Below are 21,541 nucleotides of genomic sequence, written 5' to 3'. Positions count from 1 at the left end.
GGGAGGAATGGTGAGACATTGAGAGACACGCACATGACCGCTTTTTTTGGTGGCTCCACGCAGCGCCCATCATTTGCCGTCGTGAATCCTTTGTCTGGGACAGATCTCGAGGGAGGAAGAGATGATTCGAAATGAGGTTTCATTCTCGGCCTTGGAGGGGGACTCCAACGTACAATGCCGTGATAGTGATAGCTAAGGCATACAACAGAAGGAGACAAAGAACACCTGTGAAGAAAAGGGGACGCCAGTTGATAGTCCAGCCTCGTGGCAGAAAGGGGTTAGGCATCCAAGCGCGCCGCAGAGGCGACCCGCGCGGGTCTTGATAAGTTATACAAACGAATTAGGAGATTCAAAAAAAATCGGGGGTATCTTTTCGTCAATGATGCAAAAAATGAGAAAAGAAAAGGGGGACCAGAGTCGTCGCCTATCCTTCGCTCCATCAAGATCCGCTCCCATGCTTCGACGCGCACCGGAATTAGGTTGGATCCAGAAGAGACCGTTGTCGCGAGGGCTAGACATGCTTTCATGGGACCCCAGCGGGTTGACGGGGTGTTAGGAAACGCTGATATGCTGAATGTAGAGGTTTTTTTTTTAATCCTTTTCGCCTTTTTTTTTCTTCCTCCTCTATAACCTCTGCGCCCCTTCCATGTGATCGTTATGCCTCCTTCTTTGTGGCTTTCTTCTCAACGTCGTACATCTCTTTGCTTATGCTGAGTGGTTCCGATGTCACAGACGCGACAAAGTCAGAAATGGCCTCGAAGTAGCCATCCTCCAGCACACTCGAGTTGTGGTCGCCGTTGGGCAGGGGCTTCCAGATTTTGTTGGGGGCGGCCGATAGTTCGTAAAGTTGGCGCATGTGATGTGGACTGAGACATGCGACAAGTCAAAAAGCCGAACGTGTGTCACAAACCGCAAGCAGAGAAGGGTAGACGGGGCTTGGCGCTACAGGGCGCGGGGCGAATACTTACGGCACGATCTCGTCCTGGAGGCCGCTTAGGAACAGAATCGGGACCCTGGTGATGGACGGGATGAGCGAATCCGAGGGCCAGACTTGGTGGCACAGAATGGCAAAGTATTTTGCCGGGGGTACGACGGAGGGGATAAGCTTCCGCATGCTGAGGAAGGTGTTTTCGAGTATGAGGCCGACGATGTCGCCGGCGGCCTGGTTTTTGCTGACGAGCTTGACGCTGACAGCGCCGCCGAGGCTCTGGCCGTAGACGACGAGGCGGTGGGAGCGGGTCTCGGCGCGGTCGCGCAGGTAGTCGAGAGCCGTCTGAGCATCCGTCATCAGACCAGACTCGTCGGGGGCTCCAGTGGAGAGGCCGTAACCGCGGTACTCGAGCATGAAGACGTTGCAGCCGATAATGCCGATCAGGTGGCGGGCGATAGGCAGGCGGTGCCCGATATTGCCAGCGTTACCGTGGAACATGATGACCGTGACGTTGGCGTTGCGACCGCTGCGCGGGCCGCGGATGTAGAAGGCCGAGAGCGTTTCCCCATCATTAGTCGATATCATGAGCTCCTCGAAGTCGGTTATGCCGAACTGGGAAGGGCGCGGCACATCTGTCCGCGAGTTAGGTGGCATGTGCGAAGGGTAGATGAGCGCCCTGTAGGCGGGGTCATCCTGTTAGTATCCTGCGGCATGGTTTTTCGGGGTAGCGGCGGCGCGGGCGCGGCCAAGTCGGATGCGCGCGAGGGTCTTGGGGGCGCGAGCGCTTACTTCTGCTTGAAGTACAGGAGGGAGGTGAGGATAGCGGCAAGGCCCTAGACGGAGGGGAAAAAAGGAGAGCAAACAGTTAGCTTGGCGAGGCTGCCAGGGTGTGATGGGCATTCTCAAAACTCACGGTGGAGGCCATGGCCGGCAGTCGCAAATAGCTGGCGACGCTGGAAACGACCGAGTAGGTCTGATCCAGGAAGCTCTGAGACGGGGCAGATGGAGGCGAAGCGGTCATGACGACGGGCGGCAATGGATCGGCGGTCGAAGTGAGCAGCGGCTGTGCTCGCGAAGGCCTGTCGATTTTCGTCCCCCGTTGTCTCCAGCAACGGCACTCGGCTCTTTCCACCTAGACCTCGACTCAAAATATCCGGTGGCGTCGTCGCCGCCGCCACAGCAAGACAGCCAGGATAAAGCGGCAAGGGGGCCAGAAAGGGCAAGCGAGAAGAAGAAGAGAAGGGAAAAGGACGAAGAAGCAAAGAAGTAAAAAGAAGCAAAAGAAGCAAGAGCCAAGGAAACAAGCAAACCAACACCCAAACAAGGGAATGACTCGAGGGGAAAGGAAGAAAGAGAAGCAGAAGTCATGCAGGGAAAAGAGGAGCTTCTCGTTTCGACCAGGCTGCTTGTGGTGCAAAAGGCCAGCCGGTATGGGAATTGTGGGCGCGGCTTGCAGATGCGGCTTGCGGGCGAGGGCCGGGTTTAAACTACGTCCAGGGGGTCTGGGGCATCGTTATCCATTGCTCGCTGCCCCTGCGGCGAGTCTCAATATAATGGAATTGGCTGTGGGTGGAGGGGCTAGCATCGTCAATTCGCGCGGGCATTGGACCTCAATGGTGGACCTCGATGGGTGGTGGCCTGTGCTTGAGGTGCAGTGAGTGAGTGCTCATGCGGGCGACGTGCTAGGGCCCGCGAGAGCTTGGGCCTTGGGTTCCACGTCGGATCGTCTCGGGCGGGGCTCGTGTGTGTCTGGCCGCTGGTGTGTGACCCCACCAGGCGACCACCTGAATCAAGGCCAAGAGCACCTGGCGGCCCCTGAAGCTTCACCACCCAGAGGCTCTCCTGGAACACAGCACTGAGCGGCGGCCACAGCAGCCAAAGGACTTTAGGCCCGGCGGATGGACCGACAGGGGAATAAATCGATCGAGCAACCGCCGATTCGTGGAGACGGACAAGGATTCCATTGCCGATATGGTGTGTGCGCCGAGCCCCCTCGAGCACGGAATGGCATTGATAATTACACAGTAGGGCGATGCAGAGCGCACAATTGCAATTACCGTCTTGATCTGGGCCTGGCTTTGAGCTTGAAATTGGGCGTGTAGGTCTGGTGGTGGCGTCAAGTTTTGTGGCGTGAGTGCATTCAATGCAAAGTCGATCGTCATCACTCGATTCTCGATTCTCGATTTCCGTGCTCAGCCAGGAAGCCCAGCCGCCCAGCTGTTAGTCCACCAAGCCGAGAACCGACAGGAGGCCAAAGATAGACAGACAGCGCGCCGAATGGAAGGGCTACCCAGGCGTCCGATAGTGGTCCAATGCTGGTCCTAATGGAGTGCATGCCAACTGGAAGGATGTGAAACACGCAGTCCACGGCCCAGAAGGGCCAAGGGGCCGCTGTCATTTGTCCTAAAGCAGGGAGCATCACTCGCTCCGTCGGGCTCCGGTCGCGGGCACGGGAGACCACCACTGGGGACCACCACGGCCAACAACGGACGTACCTACATATGTAGAGGCATGTAGGGTATGGTATGTAGGGTCAGGCATGTAGGTGCAAGGCCATTTTTGGCATTGCATTCGCGCTGCGCTGCCCTGGTGGATTGCGACAGCCCAACCTAGACCCGCAGCTGGCGTGGTGGCTGCCCGGGCAGTGCCTTGCAGTTGCGCTTACTCCAACGAGCCTGAGCCGAGCCGTGTTCCAGGGGCTCAGGCTCAAGCTTTGCCCTCAGCCGTGTGAATGGGGAATGCATGGAGCTGCAAATGGAGGATGGAGCCACGGCCGGGGAGACGCGCGCCAAACCGGCTGCGTGACTTGGCCCGATTCGGCAGCAGGAGCAGTGCCCCGGCCCACCCCAAGGGAGCGATTATTTTTGTTTCTCCTTGCTGCGACTCTGGCGGTGGACCAATCAAGGACGCGACAGCGTCTGAGCGCCGCCCAAGCCCACTCGCATCTTCCGCTTGGCAAGGAAGGCGTGTGGCCAGTCGCGTACCTTGGATGCATGGGCTCGTCGAATGGGGTCCGCCGAATGTGCTCGCGGATAACAAACCGCGACTGAAGAAATCCGAAACATGTTGGGAAGATAAAAGGCTGACATGGGCGGCGCTTGTAGAGTCTGCATTGTGCATGAGATGAAGGCGAAGACGTAGGCGAAGGCGACCACTCGAAGGTGTGTGTGGTGCTGGTAGAAAAAAACAACGAGACACATAGGTACTACAGACTCCAGTAGGGCGTTAGTCATTTTACGTGCATCTGCGCCTGATGGGTACGAAAAGCGTCGTTTGGGCAGCCATCTCCATCCAACCAAGGCACCCACAACAAACAAATCGACAACAGCAAATTCTGCAAAGATCCAATTCTGATCCAACAAACAACACAACCTCCCTCCTACTTTCTGCCTCGGTACACACTTCCATCTGCTTGTAAGGGCTCGCGCGCACAAAATCATAAACACAAATCCCATCCTCGACTGTCAACCCAGGCACATTCGTCCAAAAAGGCCCCAGCCAGAAGCCGCCCCAGCCCAGGTCGCAGGTCCGAAACAAAACCGACCCCAAAGCCAGAAAAAAGTCCGCTTTTGGACCGCTCGGCCTGGCCCCCCTGCTCCGCTCCTGATCGTCCTGTCGCGCACACAGCCCACTTTGGCACTCGAGACGACTCGAGAGCGCGCGGGCTTTGATACAAGAGTCTTCTGCCCGTCATCCTCTTTGCTTCTTCCATCGCAATAGACTCAAGATCGATTGACAGCGCCTCGCCGTCGCAACACCCCGCCGCGGCCTGACCGATACTCGTGACCCTCGACGACCCGCAGTCGCCCCCAACAACAAGCAACCCGCCACCATCGCTGCTCCAACAACAAACGCGCCCGGCATCGGCTCCGCTGCCCATCCAAGTTTTTTGCGCAAACCCAACCCGAACGCCTCGCCATCGCCCGCCCTTGGTGTCGAGCCAGGACGATCCCCGGCACCCACGCCAATCAAAAGACCAAGGCTCACTTGCATACCTACCCATCAGCCTGCCTGCTCGCTCGGCACATTCAGGTAGCTTACCTCGCCCGCCTACGCTTAGTAGACAGAGGGACAACACATCGCCCGCCGGCTGGCTCCTCGGCTCTCTCGCGCCCGACTTTTGCGCCCCAGTCTAGACACGCACACATAATTATCACCTGTTCGTCTCTTTTGGCCGCATTCCTGCCTGCGGTCACCCATCACAATGGTTTCCTTTTCGTGCGAGGTATGTTGGTTATGTCATGTCCTCTCAGTCCCCCCTGCCAGCATCACACAAACACACCCCAAGCCAACGTCAGGTTGCATCCGGGGGCCATTGTCTTTGCGCCTGGCCCTTGGTGTCTATCCGTGCCGTGCTAGCAGCGTGCCCGCTTGAACTCTGCTCTGCAGCTTGCATCGCGTTGCGCTGCGTGGTGGTGGCGTTGCCCCCCTCCCCCCTCCCTCGTCCCGAACGGACGAACCCCCTATTGCTCAAGCAACCCACCATTCCTGACAGGGCGTAGCCATGTTACACCCACACCCCCTCCCCTTGAGCCCATAATCTTAATGCTTGACATCACACGCTCCCGCCCACACCACGGATCGTCAGTCCGTCAACAACAACCTTTTGCCTCAAACACCCCCCTCCACCCATCCCATCCCCATCCCATCCCTCCCAATTCGCCCTATTGCCCGGACGTTGTGTTCTGTTATACCCTCCACCCCCACCCCTCCTCGTCGGTCTCTGGCATGACCATATATCACCGGCGCCTCTTTCGCCTCCTTCCCCGCGCGCAATCCATCTAACTCGGCAATCCCCATCTCAGAACTGCGGTGATGTTATGACCAAGAAGAAGCTCGATCCGCACCGTAATCGCTGCCACGGAGCCACCTTCACCTGCATCGATTGCATGACACACTTTTACGGCGTTGATTATCGCAACCACACGGTAAGCTGAAATGGCGGCGTCTCTGGCTGGAGGCGCTTACTACGTGTGTAAGGTGTGTAGACTCGACTGACACTCGGAGCAGAGCTGCATTTCGGAGGACCAGAAATACCAGGGCGCACTCTACAAGCCCAAGAAGGGAAAACAGACGCAACATCAAGAACCTGTTGAACAGTACCAGACACCCGCTGGAGACGACCGCAGTAGAACCATGGCCCACATCGCATACGTCGAGGATGCCCCAGAGGACTACGACGAGTACGACTTCAACGATGACGAGGACGATGTTCGGCCCAGGAGCGGCCCGATGCCCCACGCGCCCACGCCTCCGTCGGGTGCGGACCAGCACGTGAACGTCTTTGACTTTCTTGTCGCCAACCCGACCCCGAAACCCTCCAACTCGGACCTGAGGGCTGAAGCGTTGGCTTCGGCCAGCGAGGACGAGAAACCGGACGAAGGCAACCAGCTGGTACGCTTCCAGTATGATACAGTCGAATCGATAGAGAAGAGCCAGGAGGCGGTCGACGAGAAGCGCGGGCTTGTACAGTACGGAGCCGACTCCCCAGTGCTGTCAGCCAACCTCCAGACGCCAGCCCCCAGGGTGGAAAAGAAGAAGAGCAGAGACAGCGATAAGAAGGACAAGAAACGCAAGCGCCTTCACCTCGATATCCATGACTCGGTTATGACGGACGCGCCCCCGATCCTGCACTCGGGCCTTACCGGTGGCCTCAAGGGTATGATGCGCGGCCCTTCGGTCTTTCCTCCCTCGCCCGAATATTCTGCCGACGCGGCCGAGACGCCCGCCAGCCCGCTCAAGAAGACTCGGCACTCTAAACACTCCAGCTCGGGGACAGGCCACCGGGTCACGTCGATTGGCTCGATTGGCAACAACCTGATGTCAATGCTCACGGGCCCTTCCAAGCCCAAGACCACCAAGAAGAGGAAGCACGGGTCCCCTGGGGCCAAGAAGTCTTCCAAGTCCAAGCACAAACATGAGCACGATCACCACCACCATCATCATCACAAGTCATCAGACAGCGAAAAAGTTGAAAAGGTCGAAAAGGTCGAGAAGGTCGAGAAGACCCACAAGGCCAAGAAGATGATCGAGTACCGGCCGGGATCCAAGGACAGCAAGGACGGCGACAAGAGCAAGGACAAGAACCAGTCCGTGGTGGTGTACGGCAAGCACGCGCAGCCGGCCGACATCCTGCTGAACCTGGTCAACAAGGGGCCTGACAGCGAGCGCGGCTGTAGTATGAACAAGGCCCTGAAGCGGTTCCACCGGGAGCTGAGCTCGTCGGGCAGCAGCACTGGCAAGCTCATGGACGAGAAAGAGCTGTGGCGGTCATTGCGCCTGCGCAAGAACGACCGCGGCGAGGTGGTCCTGTTCTGTCCGTGATGTTCTTGCCTGATCAAGAGCGGATAAAGTGACTTGCCGCCCCTTTCCCTCTCTTTTTTTTCTTGTTTCTTTTTTACTCTTCTTTAATACCCTTTCTTATTTCCTATCATGTTTTTGTTTTGGCGTGTACCAAAACCCCCCGCGGCGTTTCAAGGAGTTGCAAGCCTGACTTTTTGGTTATATCTGGTGGATTCATGATACCTTGCATGTGCTGAGAAAAGACGGACAAAGTCGCTCGCACCGGAGAGTGGATGGCTGGGGGAAGGGATTGGGAGGCTGGGATGTATGGTAATGGAAAAGAGTTCTTCTTTTTTTTCTTCTTTCTCCTTGTTGTTCAATGCCCACGGTTTAACACGCGTGGAGCTTGTTTGGGCTCGCAAGGGGGTTCCGGGGTTGTGGTCCCCGAGAGAGCGAGAGATCTTGGGCGCAGTCGAGGAGGAGCAGGTTGTTCTCGTGGTCGTTTCGTCAGAGGTCGCGGTTGACCTGGTCACGGCGTGCTTGGGATGGCGCATCATATTTGATGACAGCTGGGCTGCCACCGACTTCTTATTAATTGCTGTACAACTGACTGTTTGACCTTGGCCGACATCTTTTCTTCTTTGAGTGTTTTATTTCCTCCAAAGTCTTTTCGTTTAATCCATCTTTGTTTGCCTACACGAGCGTCTGATTCATACGTTCAAGCTAGCATTCGTTGAAAATCAAAAATCAAAGTCCTCAAAAATATTAATGGGTCATAAAACGCTACAAAGGATGATGCTATTTGCAAGGACGGGAACGCAAAACGAGCCAGCCCGGCTCAGGCTGCGAGGGCGGCCCTTAGGGGCAGGATGTGCTGGACCAGGGCCTCGCGCCTGCACAGGGGGCACTCGGGCTTCTCGCGGACCCAGTCGCCGATGCAGGACCAGCAAAAGACGTGGCCGCACGACGTGGCGGCCGGGTCGCGCATCTCGTCGAGGCAGAGGGTGCACTTGCGCTGGTGTTGGCCCTTGATCCAGCCCATCATGGCGGCCGGGCCGCCGCGCGAGAGGTCGTAGCGGGCGGCGGGCGCGACGGGCGTGTGGGTGGCGCGCGGGACGTCGATGGCGGTGGCGCCGGCGCCGGAGCCGTCGGCCCCCGCCGCGGCCAGCTCGCCCGGGAACAGGAGGAGGCCGTTATTGGAGGCGAAAGAGTGCTCGTGGTCGAGGCTGACCTCGACGCCGTACGCGTGGTGGTGGTGGTGGGTGGCCGCGAGCTCGTCGGCCCCAGGGGAGGAGGAGGAGCCCGAGGGCGCGGGGCTGGCCAGCACGGAGCGGGCGTGCAGGTAGGCCTGGATGGCGAACTGGACGACCATGAGCACGCCGAGTATCTCGTAGCCACCGCGGCCGTCGCGGCCGGCGGCGGCGGGCCCGCCCGTCACGTTGCGGGTGAATATGTAGCGCAGGCCGACGGCGCGCTTGGCCAGGTTGTAGTAGGCGCCGCCAAAGTAGAAGGCCGTCAGGGCGGCGGCCTGCCAGGGCGCGCCGCTCGTCAGGACCGGCAGGTGCTCGAGTATGTAGCGCTCGATGCGGGCCTCGAGAGGGACGGCGGGCGCCGCCGTCTTTTGCGGGCTGCTCTTTTTCAGAGAAGATGTGGGGGTTGCGGTTGTTGTTGCGGTGGCAGCGGGTGCCGAGGACGCGGCGCGGCCGGCCCTCGCGGCCAGGGTGCGCAGGCGCGCCTCCAGCCGCCTCCGCAGCACGCCCCTTATCGAAGGCAGGAGTCGCGAGAAGAGATGGGGCACCAGTATGCTGGCGACGATGTAGGCGGCGCGGCGGGCCACCGAGGGCAGGCGTGGGGCGCGGCTGTTGTATCCCGCGCCGTCGCCCAGGAAGGGCAGCGGCAGGGCCGGCTCCGACTCGACCTGGAGCAGGTCGCAGTACTCCTCGCCCAGGGTGCGATTGCCGATCAGGGTCGTCAGGGCCAGGTAGGCGACGTCGGCGGCCTGGCGGGCCGGCCCGGCCCAGGCGTGGGCGGAGCGGGCGCCGAGGAGGCGGCGGTGCAGGTCCGTCAGCTGGTTCGTGAGCACGCCCGAAAAGTAGGCGTCCTTCTGGTGCGCGCGGATGATGTCGGGGGCGGCGGCGTAGGGGAAGGGCGAGGGCTCTGGCGGAGGAGGCCTGGCTCCGGTCGGGGCTGCCATGGGGTCAAGCCGCCTCGCGGGGAGGCGCTAGAGCTTGAGTGTGTTTTGGTGCAGGCTTGTCTGGCTGGAGTCTGTCTGTGGTGGAGGCAGTATCCGGACTGGGATGGGTGGACGGGGGATGGGTTTTGAGGGTCCAGGAGTGTGGTTATGGATGCGCCAAAAAGTTACCTCGGTATTCCTGACGCGTGCAGTGCTGGAGTGCTCCTGCCAAAAGTGTGCTGCTGGACTGCACTGCGCTGGTCTCAACAGGCCCGTGCGCGGACATTTCATGTTAGGTACAAGGTACGTAACTCTGGCCCCACACGGCCCCTGTCTGTCGCATCCGCATCCCTGACAGCGGCCCAGCTCGCAGCACTTGGATCCTGACGTCGCGGGTCGGCCAAGATCAGGGAGAAAGAAAAGCTCCCAGAATCAAAAAAGGTCAGGGGCTCACCAACGACCATGATATCCGAGACCACACCACCACAAACCCTCCTCGACGACCGCCCGACTCCCGCTTGATGCGCCCACCCTCCCGACCGACCCTCTCCCCGCGGCGCAATGGACGGTGACGGCAACCCCCGCATGGCCCTCGAGCACGGCCTCGACGGCTTCGGCCTCGTCTTCCCGCTGCCCTTCCGGGTCGCCTGCGTCGTCGTGGCCGCCGTCTGGGGCTGGGCCGCCAACCTGCACTACCTGCACCTGATGCGCATCGACGTGCCCGCCCTGATCCGCTACCCGGCCCGCGCGTCGGCCTCGCAGCCGCCGCACCACGTGTCCACCTACCGCCTCGCCTCGCTCCTCTCCGCCACCGTCGCCGCCTTCCTGCTGCTCTTCTGGGCCGTCACGCGCCGCAAGCCCGGCGCCGTGCTCGACCACGACTGGATCCCCATGTCGTGCCTGTTCACCCTCGCCGTCCTCTTCGCCGTGCCGCTGCACCGCACCGCCCTCGCCGTGCCCCACGCCGGCCGCCGTCGCCTGCTGGCCACGCTCCGCCGCGTCTCGGTCGGCGGCCTGGCCGAGGCCCACAACGGCAAATTCGGCGACATACTGCTCGCCGACGTGCTGACAAGCTACTCACGCGTGCTGGCCGACCTCTACGTCTGCGTCTGCATGTTCCTCCGGTCCGGCAACTCGGCCGCCACGGCCCCGCCCGACCGCGCCTGCGGCGCCTCCCTCGCCGTGCCGCTGCTGCTGGCCCTGCCCTACGCCATCCGCCTGCGCCAGTGCCTGACCGAGTACCTGCGCGTGCGCCGGGCGCCCTACAAGGAGTCGGTAGGCTGGGGCGGCCAGCACCTGGCCAACGCGGCAAAGTACGCCACCGCCTTCCCCGTCATCGCCCTCAACGCTGCCGTCCGCCCGGGCGCGCCCCAGACGAGCAGCAGACCCCTCCTCGGCCGCGCCTGGGTCGCCGCCGTGCTGCTCAACTCGCTCTACAGCTTCTACTGGGACGTGGCCAAGGATTGGGACCTGACGCTCCTGTCGGCCCGCCGCCGCGCCGCCGCGCCGGACCAGCCGTATGGCCTGCGCCGCCGCCTGCACCTGGCGCCCGGCCCGCCCGCCTACTACGCCGCCGTGGCCCTCGACCTCGCGCTGCGCTGCACCTGGGTCGTGCGCGTCGTCGGCCCCACGGCCGACCGCGCCTCGGGGCTCGAGGGCTCCATCTTCGCCCTCGAGCTGCTCGAGGTCCTGCGCCGCTGGGTCTGGATCTTCTTCCGCGTCGAGACGGAGCACGTGCGCAACACCACCACCGGCCACGGCCTCGCCGTCGACGACGTGCTCCTGGGCGACTACCAGGGCAAGAGCGAGGAGGACAGCGAGGAGGACTAGGCGTCCTGGGGGCGGGCTTGGTTCAAAGGAAAATAGACTGGAAAGAGAAGGAGGAAAAAAAAGAAAAAAAAAGAAGGCGGGGGGCATGGCGTGTAATAAACTGTACCAACAGATCGGCGCGTTTGATGACTCTGGATCTGCATGCTTATGAGGAGTCGGCTGTTTGTTGGTTATGAACACTAGAAAGCGGGAGTGGCTTTTGCTGCAGCAATATAGATGGGGGTTTGTTTTTGGATAGGAATAATAGAACGACTGCGTACTGATCTGTCCTGTTGGCTGAGCAGTAGAACCCTTTTATCTCGTCGAGGAACCCGGTATTATTGCATGTATCCAAGAGCCGCGTGTAGCCCCGGCCTAGGCTGAATAGCATAAGAGGTAGAAATTACAGGCGGTAGGTGATGCGTGTGCCTTCTATACTGTATGGGGCATCTATGTATAAGAAAAAAGAAAGAAAAATGAGAGGGAGCTCTCCAATATACAAGAGGCGTCCCCTGCATCCCCCCCTCCCTCTCCCCCGCCCCATCCACCTTGGCCCCCTCACAGAAACCAGGTGAACCACGGCCTGCTCCTGGTGTTGGGCGCCTTGAGCTTGTTGAGGCAGTAGCCCGGGTGGTTGCGCGACCTGGCCCTGCCGTCGCACTCGCACCGGCAGCCGACGCCGCCCTCGGCCTCGGGCGCCCACTTGTCGTCGTCGCCGAGCGCGCGGTTGCCCTGCAGCTGGCCGCCGGCGGCGTTGGCGGGGCACTGGTATAGGCTGTCGTGGCGGTACCCGATGTCGGCAAAGTGGTGCACCTGCGCCGAGTCGAGCAGCATATCGACGGCGATGGAGTGCACCGCCGCGTCTCCCCACTGTGTTTTTTTTTTGTCACGAGTTGTCAGGTGTTGTTCGAGTTTCGACATTGTCAAGTCAGAAGGTCAAATAAGAAAAAGATCAAATATACGCACCCGCTCAAAGTAAAAGCCCCCCTTGGAGTCCAAGTGCTGAAACAGGTCCTGGTACTGCTTCCCGCGGAAGAAGTCCATGTCTGCAATCTCAAAGTTGCTCCAGTAGTGGCACGCGCTCCACAGGTCGCCCAGGCGGTCGCGCTGCGAGAGCCACGCGCCCAGGCGGCGGAGCGGCCAGGGCGCCCACGAGGCCTGCACGGCCGCCTTCCAGAGCGGCGTGGTCTCGACCCCGTTGGCCTCCTTCCAGTCGGCCATGTGGCGGAACAGGCTCGGGCACGTGTCGCGCTCCTCCCAGAGCGAGATGGTGAAGCCGTACTTCTTGCCGCGCCTGGCCATCTCGGCGAAGGGGTCGTACGTTATCGAGCACGTGAAGTCGACGTCGGGCTCGAGCCGCCAGTACCAGCGGTACCCGCGCAGCGCCTCCAGGGTGTAGAACTTGCCCGAGAAGAAGCGGCACATGTGGTGGTAGCCCTCGAGCCCGCCGTGCGAGACGCCGCGGGCACCCTGGTCGGCGATGCTGGCCCGCGCGGCCGCCGGGTCCACCCAGGGCGGGAACGTCCACTGGTCGGCGGGGATGGTCTCGAAGCGGGCGCCGCCGCTGGCCGTGGCGTTGAGGGCCTCGACGAAGGCGTCCGAGAAGGGCTCGTCGTTCAAAAACACTATCGGGTAGTGGAACCAGCGGTTGAAGCGCCGCTCGACCGACTCGACCGTGTGCCGCGCCTGCTCCAGCTCCGAGTTGCGTGCCAGCATCACGAGCGCCGCCTTCTCGCGCCCCTGCCCCGCCGCCGCCGCCGCCTCGGGGTCCTGGCACCCCGCCGTTCCCAAAAAGGGCTCGTCCAGCTCCCGCTCCGGCCGTGGCACGTTGTAGGTCCGCTGGTGCCAGAGCATCTCCAGCAGCAGCGGCACCGCCAGCCAGAGCGAGAGCCTCACCAGCGGGTGCGTCCGCCGCGGCAGTCGTCTTCTCAGCTGTCGGAGCATCGTGGGCGCGGGCGAGGGAGGGGTCGAGGAGGGAGAAGTGAGGGCTCGGCTCGGCTCGGCTCGTTCTCGTATCGGGCGTGGCCTCTTGTCCGGCTGTCGGGCTTCTGGATTAGGCTTCGGTTCTGGTCCTCGCGGGGCGCGTTTTCCTCTTCGTCTCCGGAGTCTGCCCCAGTCCGGAGCGGCGGTGACGACGCTCAATCAGGTCCGCTCTCCGCATGGGAAACGAGTGGCTGTTGGTGGGATGGCGGCGTGGCCAGGACAGAGCCGGGATATCAATGATTGACAAAGGCAAGCATCAACATGCACTGATGCGCGCATTAGGTGAGCCGTCGTCGGCACCGCCCAAGGTCGGGTGCTGGAATTGAGCCTTAGCAGTCAGCACTCGACCCGAGTTTGGTGGGCGGGCCAGCAGTCCACAGTGCAAGTCTGGTGGTTCCTGCAGCACTAGCCGTGAATCCCTGTCAACACTGAAAATATGAATTGACCGGCACAGGAATCTACAAACTGATAAAAATAAAATAAAAATAAAAATAAAAAGACCAGGCTGCATGATTTGTGTGAAAAGAACCGCTAGCTATGGACCAAAGCTATTGAGATGACTGGGTATAGAGCTATCAATGTTCCTTGGTCTCCCGCACGCGCAATTTCGCCAGCCTCGTCGATATTTCCATACATATCAATACAGGTTTAAACAGCTCGTTATTATGTCAAGTGCGCGTCATGTAAGTTGGCCTCCTTACCACTTGCATGACTTCATGTGAGCGTGCGACCCCTTGGTGGTCGTCGAGGACGGAACCTGTTGCCCTGAGGGATGGCGCTGGCTGGGCTGTGGCATTCGCCGGGGTAGATACTGGCGAGCAAGGGGGTAGATGCAATGCCGGCCGACCTTCGCATAGGGTAAGGGAGCAGTGAGGGGAATGCGGTGGTGGGCGGGCGCGTGACTTTTGATGCTTCAGCCATGGGTTAGCCTTGTGCATTGCTGGGGCCACTCTTCGAGGATCTCCTCATCTTGATGATTCTCTCCTTCAGTTCCTTCTCTCGCTGGAGATTTGCTTCTTGTTTCGCGATCGTTGTGGTCTGCAGGCGTGGCGAAACACCAGAAACAACTGCATCAGCTATGGACTTTTCTACGACTTCAAAAATGCTTATTCGGGTGTGAGGCCGACCTTTGTTGGCAAGCTCGAGGCTGCGGCAGGAGCTTCGCTGGCGGGCAGCTGCGGTCGCCTGTCTTTAGCTCGAGAAGCATCAGCTGAAGTGTCTCGCGGCTGTCTCGGGGGTGAAACCGAGGGACTGAGGCGTCTCTTTCCACTCGAACCATGCCGCCCATGCCGTGAGCCGCCACGGCTACGGCGTCGGCTCCGATCAGGGCTCCGTCGTCTACCACGGCTGCGGCTCGGCGAGCGCCGCCGGCTGTGTGGGCGACGACGCCTGTTGTCCCTAGCACCGGCCGGGCTGCTACTGCGGGTCGACGACCGCGCCCTCTTTCCACCCCGCCGGGACCTGCGACTATCATCGTGAGAAGGGCTACGGCTTGTGCTAGCACGTCCCGATCGGCGTGCCGGCTTTGGGCTGCGGGAAGCCGAACGGCGGTCTGATGATGACGACGAGACGCTTCTGGAGCGACCTCGGTGTCGTTCGCCCGACTTGCCCCGCGAGCGAGACCGGCGACGGCGCTTGGGGGATGGGGACCGAGAGCTGCTCTCTCCTGATGACGAGCGACGACGCGATCGGAAGGACCGTCCTGCCGAGCGGGACCGCTTCCGCGCCCCTCGGTACCGCGGCTCGGCCGCTCGGCGCCGGCGGGACGGCGATGGCGACCGAGACACGGAGCGGCGGACACTCATTGCACTACCACTGCGAGACGAGGACCGAGAGCTTCCAGAGCCAGCCGATGCCGACCGGGTGGGGGATCTGCGCCGTGTGTCTGCACGCCTTCCTCCAGGTCCTCCCTGTCGGCCCCGCGGAACGTAGGTATCGCGCGGAGGGGCACGGTACGAGTCTCCGCCGCCACGGCCAGGCGGCGATCGAGATCGATCTCTCCCACGGCCCGCTCCTCCACGCCTTGCAAAGTCCCTGTCGCCGAACCCTCCGCCGCGCCCACGGCCGCCGCCACCGCGCCAGCTGTCAAAACGACCCTCGCCGCGACCGCCACGGTCTCGGCCAGCCAGTGCCTCGCGTCTCTGTCGAGCTTCCTCGGCCGCTTTTTCGGCAGCCTTCTCGGCTTCAATCTGTCGAGAAAAAGCGCCCATCGGTTAGCAGCAACACGATATAAAGCATCTTCTCGAAGCAGCATGGGGCGAGGAACCCGTAGGACTGTTACCTTTTCCTGAAGTAACTCCCGCTTCTTGGCCTCGAGAAGCTCTTTCGGGACACCTTGAGGGCTCGCCTGGGCGCTCAGGCAGAGATTCCATAGCTCCTTGCAGAATGTGGGGGTGTCCTTATCGAGGAACCCAGTGATCTGGATCTGGATGCTCTTGATGTCGGGCTGTTGCACATGCGCGTCGTCAGAAAAAAAGGACGGGTGTTGGAAAAGAGGGCCGGCGCAGAACCTACGAATCGGTTGTCCTCGATCAGGTTTGAGCAAAGCTCAATCACGACGTCGTCCTCGTTGCCGAGAATCTCGGAAATCCTACCGGTGATCCATCTTCACGGGCGCGTCAGCGGAAGCCTTGGGGCGACGGTGGGCGTGGTGATACTCACTTCTTCATCACCTGCAGGTTGACCTTGCGCATGTCCACCTTCTGATTGAACTCGGGCGGGAACTTGGTCGCCTTGAGCAGTTTGGCATCCACTCCGGTCGCCATTCTGGGCAAAGTAGGAGCCCTGATGGCTCGATTAGGTGTGGTGGTCGGGCTGTCACTTTTTCCCAGGTTGAACAATGGATGGTAGGCGCCAGCAACAAAGGTGAAAGATTGACGCATGTCGGGTGTGCAAATCGGTAGAGAGGCCCACCATGTGGGTCAGGGCCCGCCCGTTTTCCCAGGTGGAGACTCCATTGCCGATCATTAGGTATGCAGGACCCCGCAATGGCTCAGTGGGCTTGGCCTCACACGACCCTGGCCCGTCGGCATGACAGTCTCGTCGCAATGTTTCAACCAAACTCCCTTGTTATCTCAGCCGGCGACACTCTTGTTGAGCCTGCGGCATGACCAGTAATTCTTGGAAGCCCCCTGACCAGAGATCACACCCCGTTGGGAGATCTCTAGCGCAAGTGGTGAAGGCACATCGCAGCCTGGGGCGTCAGTGACTCCTTTCTGCAAGCACGCTACTGAAGTAAAGCAGATGAATACTCCGTCTCTATGTGTCCAATAAACTAGGTGACCATCCATCCAAGGCCGGGAACCCCCTCCTATGCCCGCCCTATTCACCGCCGGTTTGACCGCTCAATCTTCTCCCTTGTCCACCATCACCGCGCACAGCACCGTCGCTCGTGTCCCGGGATATTCCTGAGTTTAGTCCACCATGCCCCGTCCATGCCCCGTCCATGCCCCGTCCATGCCAATGTGCCCAGTACCCTGATAGAAACATCTCCCACGTGCGCGTATGATGATGCGTGGTGGCCATAATAGAAGCATGTAGGCAAAAAGAATCGGCGACACACGTGCCCAGTTGTAAAATAAATGAAACGAAAGGGGAGAAAAGTATGTTGTTACATATCCGGAGAACGCTCATCCACCCATCTTTTCTGGCCCGTAAGGAAGGAGAGGAAGGAAAAGGGAAGGAAAAGAAATGATGTGGGCAAAGGAAAGGAACCAAAATACACCAGAACAAGACGCCAGTGAATCCGTGATTAAATGCCCGTCGAACCTCATAACTCCGGTGCTGCCGAGTCCTTTAGAAAGCGTGATAGTGCAGCGCATAGTAGATAGAAGTGGGTAAGGAATGTGTCCCGTCAAACGTTGATTTCGTGAATGTTGGCTGAACCGGACGGCGCGGCAAGCGACGTCGTAGGTTGGGCCATACGGGGTTAATCAGGGGTGTCTCGGAAAGCTGTAGCGATTGTGCGCTTCCTTCTTCTCTGCTGCCTGGGCCTGCTGCCTCGCAGCCAAGGCCTGCACCTTCTCTCGTGCCCTCATCAGGCTCGAGTTGTCCTGCTGCTTGATCTTGGCACGGATCTCGTAGAGCGACATGAGTGTGGACGCTCGGTCGACTTCCTCTTCGTTCTGCACAGAGGGTAGCCAGAAGCAGCGCCTTGTTAGCCATCGTTTCCAGTCCGGACCATGGTTTCCGAAGGAGTCCGAAGAAGCCCGGTGTGGTCCGGGATGCGGTGTCCGGGTTGCCTCTCTTACCTCTGATTCTCTCCGTGGAGTTCCCGGCAGGGAGCCATGGCTGGAGCTGCTCCGGGTCATGGGCGGAGTCAAGATTCGACGGCCGAAGTGGTCAAATCTGGAGGCGGGGGAAGCGGTGCGGCCAGCCGAGGCCGAGGACGAGTTGACGCGGTGATGGTGGCGCCCATCCGCAGGCAGCTTCAGTGTGCTGCGGACATGGTCCGGAATCGCGGCCGTCGCTTGCAGGCCCTTGTTGGCGTTGACCAGCGCAAGGGCGGCTGCTGCTTCTTGCTGTGGTTTCACGTGGTCGCCGTGTGAGCCATTTGTTTTGTTCCTCTCTTCATCCACGGGCAGCCATCTTGGTCGGCACATGTCCTCCTTGAGGCGCGCTCGGCCGGCTATAACAGGGGCGGGTGGATGGGACGCGGAAAGGCGTTATCCGCAACAGTAACAAGGAAAACAAGGAGAGGTGGCGCATACTGCAGCATCCAGATCGCTGAGGTCAGCCAGCATCTGCGCCAGTTGAATGCTCTCCATGGTCTATGATGGCACGCACATGCGTGTTGGGCGGTTTCGAGGTATGTAGACGGGCGGGTCTCGACGTCGGCGATAGGTATTTTGATAAAACCCAGCGAGGGGAAAACGGGTTTGCGTCGTCGGTCGGTCTGGGTCGCGAGGTAATTTTTTTTTTCTTGGTGGTTTCTGAGTAAGGCGAAATGGGTGTGGACGTCGGTGGCTTGCGACGAGGATTGGCCACCTTTAAATGAGAGCGCGTGTGACAGGCTCCGATGCGACGCAGGCAGTGGTTACGCGGATGTAGGCCATCGGAGCTACAGGACAGATCGAGAGCGTCGGCCAAAAATGGCGGAGCATCAATGGGAAACAACCAACAAACCCTAGCCTGCCTGGTTCCCCCAAGAATGCGGGGGGCCGACGCACAGCGGTGGGTGGGGTTCGGGTGGTCGCCTGGCCTGCAGCGGGGGGCGCTCAAGTCACAGTTATCAGCTCCAATTGGAGGACAAGACGGGACGCTGCAGCTGGTGCAGAGGCAAGGCGGTCTGGGCTTCTAGGCTGGGCTTCCAGAACGGCAATTTTCAGGGCCGTGGAGTCCGGTCATGACGCGACAGCTACAGCCACCCGACAGAGCACCCGGATCCTGATTCCCGTCCTCCAATTGTTTGTTATCCTCCAGCTCAGCGTTGGTTGGACGCAAGCAATCGCTGGCCTTTGTTCCTCTTCGGCTGATTTCGGATCCGATCGCTGCCGTCGCCTATTGTTCCCTCAAACTTGCCGACAACTGACGTCTACCCATTGACCCGGTTCGCCACTTGCAAAATGTCAGGTGTTCTGATGCGTAGCTCGGTACGTACTGTTCGCCCTCCAGGCCGCTAAACTTGTATGGTGCAAGGCTGCAATGCAAGTGCAAGGGCAGCCCAAGGCAGGATAAAGATGCATATATATATATATATATATATCCACCACATCAGAAAGACGACAGGGTGTAAGCGGCGGAAAGACGGAATGCAAGAAAAGAGAGAGCGGGATCAGGCCCTCCCAACTCGGGGTTCTGTCCGGTCTCGCATCTTGATGGGAGCCGAGGATTTTGGTGGTGCGAGGTGGAATTCGGCGCTAAGGTGGAGACGCTTCTCTCCTGGATGACTGTCTCTGTTGCGAATATCCAGTGAATAAATACGGACGGTCGTGCCCGGTAGACTGACTTGACTCTCTCGACGAGAACACTACTACCAGCTCGGCAACATGATGTCCTTTCGCCGCGGGATAGCAACCATGGCCTCACTTCGCAACGCCCGCAAGGTCGTGTGCATTGGCCGCAACTATGCGTGCGTTGAGTGACGCCCCTTTTCTGCCAGACGGGTTTCCCAAGCTGACTGCCCAACAGCGACCACGTGACCGAGCTGAACAACACCAAGCCCAAGCAGCCCTTCTTCTTCCTGAAGCCTGCCTCCTCCATCGTGCTGCCTGGCACTGGCCCTGTCGTCCGGCCTAGGGGCGTCGACCTACATTATGAGGTGGAGCTGGCCCTCATCATTGGCAAGGATGTCAAGGATCTGAAGGCGGACGACATGGAGGGCGCCCTTGATGCCATCGACAGTCAGTCACCATCATCTTGGCCGAGAGGGAGCGAGTCCTGTCCTCGGTCACCCCGTAAAGTGCTGCTCAACTGACAGATGCAACGCATGCGTCCAGGCTATGCGCTGAGCATCGACATGACGGCCCGCAACGTTCAGAATGAGGCCAAGAAGAAGGGCCTGCCATGGGACATTGCCAAGGGCTTTGACACATTCCTGCCTATCAGCAACATCATTCCCAAGTCGGCCATTCCCAACCCGCACAACGTGGAGCTGTACCTCTCGGTCAACAACGAAGTTCGCCAGCAGGACTCGACGGGGCTGATGCTGTTCCAGATCCCCCGGATCCTGAGCGACATTTCGCACGTCATGGCTCTTGAGAAGGGCGACATTGTCCTGACCGGCACCCCCAAGGGCGTGGGCTCGGTAGCGCCTGGCGATGTCATGCGTGCTGGCCTTCGGGTCGACGGCAAGGAACTCGAAGAGGCCAAGATCGAAATTCCGGTTGAGGAGTCCACGAGCGCCTACATGTACAAGGAGACCTAGTTTGTGCCGTGGCCATACTGAACAAATATCACTGATGTGTTTACAGTGTTTTGGAAAGTGCACTAGCTTGTCCAGGCCAGGTCGATACATTTTGGTCGTCGAATCACGTGGGCGCCTTTCAGGGGTCTCGGGGTTTACTTGTAAATAGAGTTGGATATTTGTATCTAGGACAAAAAGAAAGCTGGGGAAAACAGATACAAGAAACCGCCATATACCGGAGAGAAAGGGAAAGCTGCCAACCCAGGACAAGGGAGTCCAGCTTACTCCTTGTTTGGATCCTGGATGGAGCCAGGCTTCGGGCACCAGTCGGCAACCTCGCCGCACGACTTGCAGGTGCGGACGGCGCCGTCGGCCTTGAAGGCCTCGACGGCGGCCTTGATCTGCGTGCCGAGGTCGGTGCAGTGGAAGGCGGCCTCATGCACGACGGCGCGGCAGGACTGGCAGTACCAGCGCATGCGGTCGACCGACTCTGCGGGGCGGCGCTGCTCCAGCACCACGCCGACCGTGTCGGCGAAGCGGACCGGGTTGTGCGGCGTGTTGCCCGGCAGCAGGAACATGTCGCCCTCGCGGATGACGACGTCCCGGAAGATGCCGTCGTCGACTACCTTGAGCACCATGGCGCCCCGGTACTGGTAGAACCACTCGGGCGTCTGGTTGATGTGGTAGTCAGTGCGGGCGTTGGGGCCTCCGACGATCTGAGAGTGTGTGTGAGCATGTTTTGCATCCTGTTGGGGGGTGAAAGCAGCACAGGGCGGATGCGGTCTCGCTTTGGTGGCCTACCATAACCGTGAAGTCCCCATTGTAGACGCAGTAGTTGTTGATGGGTGGCTTGAGGAGATGAGAGTTTTCCTCTAGCCTTAATGAATGAACAGTGCCCACGCCTGTCAGTTGGTTGGCTATTGGCAGAAGCCTCAGAGTATTGGTACTTACCACTTGGGCAAGTTTATCGGCGGTGCCAGCATGGTTGGATTCCTTCGAGATGATGGGCCTGGGGGTGTGCAGGCGTGGTGGTGCTTTCGGCCACTCAGTAGTGGCTGCAGCACGCTAGAGTTGCCGATGGCCTCTCAAAAGTGGAAGTCTTGGGCGATGAGAGATGGTGCGGGACTTTTTGGGCAGTCACTTAACCAACCCGGATCCCCCGGTCCGAGTGAGACGGGATGGAAAACGGTTCTCTCGGCAAGGAAAATCCCCCTTTGAGCCGAAAGATACCTTTTGACGTAAGTTCTGAGTAATGTTATTAGCTCAATCGCCGGTTTCATGGGACGATGTAAAAGCCTGGCGCTAGGTGCTGTGGTTCAACGTCTGTGTTACTATAGCACCTTATTTTGCTCAACTGCCTGCCCGCATTAGTGCTGTCTGGTCCTTTCAATAAAATCTGTGTCCAAGCATTGTCTTGCTGTGGATATTGACCCTTCCCAATGCGAGACCTTTACCGCAGAAAAACGTGCTACATTAGCAGATTGATATCTGTAGCTGTTTCTCTTCGAAACAATTCATG

At 59.8% G+C, this 21,541-nt stretch overlaps 9 protein-coding genes across 9 annotated transcripts; 3 read left to right on the top strand and 6 right to left on the bottom strand.

The window, feature by feature from the left end:
• Positions 1–4: 4 nt before the first annotated feature.
• On the bottom strand, positions 5–2,479 carry GGTG_01505 (BEM46 family protein). The gene is made up of 4 exons (XM_009219272.1): positions 1,845–2,479; positions 1,721–1,764; positions 969–1,607; positions 5–866 (listed from the first exon to the last, which is right to left on the bottom strand). Exons 1-4 carry the CDS (start codon positions 1,950–1,952, stop codon positions 656–658), a joined length of 1,002 nt encoding a protein of 333 aa, XP_009217536.1. The 5' UTR covers positions 1,953–2,479; the 3' UTR covers positions 5–655.
• A 1,772-nt stretch (positions 2,480–4,251) lies between these two features.
• GGTG_01504 (hypothetical protein) lies at positions 4,252–7,986 on the top strand. Its single transcript, XM_009219271.1, has 3 exons — positions 4,252–5,156; positions 5,737–5,859; positions 5,942–7,986. The coding sequence occupies exons 1-3, from the start codon at positions 5,136–5,138 to the stop codon at positions 7,253–7,255; spliced, it is 1,458 nt and encodes a 485-aa protein (XP_009217535.1). The 5' UTR covers positions 4,252–5,135; the 3' UTR covers positions 7,256–7,986.
• Positions 7,760–9,602, bottom strand: GGTG_01503 (hypothetical protein). Its single transcript, XM_009219270.1, has one exon. It carries the CDS (start codon positions 9,405–9,407, stop codon positions 8,052–8,054), a length of 1,356 nt encoding a protein of 451 aa, XP_009217534.1. The 5' UTR covers positions 9,408–9,602; the 3' UTR covers positions 7,760–8,051.
• Positions 9,603–9,781: 179 nt separating this feature from the next.
• On the top strand, positions 9,782–11,586 carry GGTG_01502 (hypothetical protein). Its single transcript, XM_009219269.1, has one exon. The coding sequence runs from the start codon at positions 9,948–9,950 to the stop codon at positions 11,214–11,216; it is 1,269 nt and encodes a 422-aa protein (XP_009217533.1). The 5' UTR covers positions 9,782–9,947; the 3' UTR covers positions 11,217–11,586.
• On the bottom strand, positions 11,518–13,533 carry GGTG_01501 (hypothetical protein). The gene is made up of 2 exons (XM_009219268.1): positions 12,162–13,533; positions 11,518–12,065 (listed from the first exon to the last, which is right to left on the bottom strand). Exons 1-2 carry the CDS (start codon positions 13,137–13,139, stop codon positions 11,754–11,756), a joined length of 1,290 nt encoding a protein of 429 aa, XP_009217532.1. The 5' UTR covers positions 13,140–13,533; the 3' UTR covers positions 11,518–11,753.
• A 21-nt stretch (positions 13,534–13,554) lies between these two features.
• On the bottom strand, positions 13,555–16,147 carry GGTG_01500 (hypothetical protein). Its single transcript, XM_009219267.1, has 5 exons — positions 15,840–16,147; positions 15,693–15,783; positions 15,460–15,624; positions 14,306–15,367; positions 13,555–14,216 (listed from the first exon to the last, which is right to left on the bottom strand). The coding sequence occupies exons 1-5, from the start codon at positions 16,058–16,060 to the stop codon at positions 14,103–14,105; spliced, it is 1,653 nt and encodes a 550-aa protein (XP_009217531.1). The 5' UTR covers positions 16,061–16,147; the 3' UTR covers positions 13,555–14,102.
• A 452-nt stretch (positions 16,148–16,599) lies between these two features.
• On the bottom strand, positions 16,600–18,104 carry GGTG_01499 (hypothetical protein). The gene is made up of 3 exons (XM_009219266.1): positions 17,888–18,104; positions 17,429–17,698; positions 16,600–17,302 (listed from the first exon to the last, which is right to left on the bottom strand). Exons 1-3 carry the CDS (start codon positions 17,942–17,944, stop codon positions 17,111–17,113), a joined length of 519 nt encoding a protein of 172 aa, XP_009217530.1. The 5' UTR covers positions 17,945–18,104; the 3' UTR covers positions 16,600–17,110.
• A 324-nt stretch (positions 18,105–18,428) lies between these two features.
• GGTG_01498 (hypothetical protein) lies at positions 18,429–20,253 on the top strand. Its single transcript, XM_009219265.1, has 3 exons — positions 18,429–19,248; positions 19,308–19,519; positions 19,616–20,253. The coding sequence occupies exons 1-3, from the start codon at positions 19,166–19,168 to the stop codon at positions 20,041–20,043; spliced, it is 723 nt and encodes a 240-aa protein (XP_009217529.1). The 5' UTR covers positions 18,429–19,165; the 3' UTR covers positions 20,044–20,253.
• On the bottom strand, positions 20,163–21,527 carry GGTG_01497 (3-hydroxyanthranilate 3,4-dioxygenase). Its single transcript, XM_009219264.1, has 3 exons — positions 20,974–21,527; positions 20,824–20,899; positions 20,163–20,738 (listed from the first exon to the last, which is right to left on the bottom strand). Exons 1-3 carry the CDS (start codon positions 21,003–21,005, stop codon positions 20,304–20,306), a joined length of 543 nt encoding a protein of 180 aa, XP_009217528.1. The 5' UTR covers positions 21,006–21,527; the 3' UTR covers positions 20,163–20,303.
• Between the last annotated feature and the right edge of the window lie 14 nt (positions 21,528–21,541).

Source organism: Gaeumannomyces tritici (assembly GCF_000145635.1).
Source record: "Gaeumannomyces tritici R3-111a-1 unplaced genomic scaffold supercont2.1, whole genome shotgun sequence".
Lineage (NCBI taxonomy): Eukaryota > Fungi > Ascomycota > Sordariomycetes > Magnaporthales > Magnaporthaceae > Gaeumannomyces > Gaeumannomyces tritici.
The sequence above is the reverse complement of the archived record's forward strand: the minus strand, read 5'-3'. Positions and strand labels throughout refer to the sequence as shown.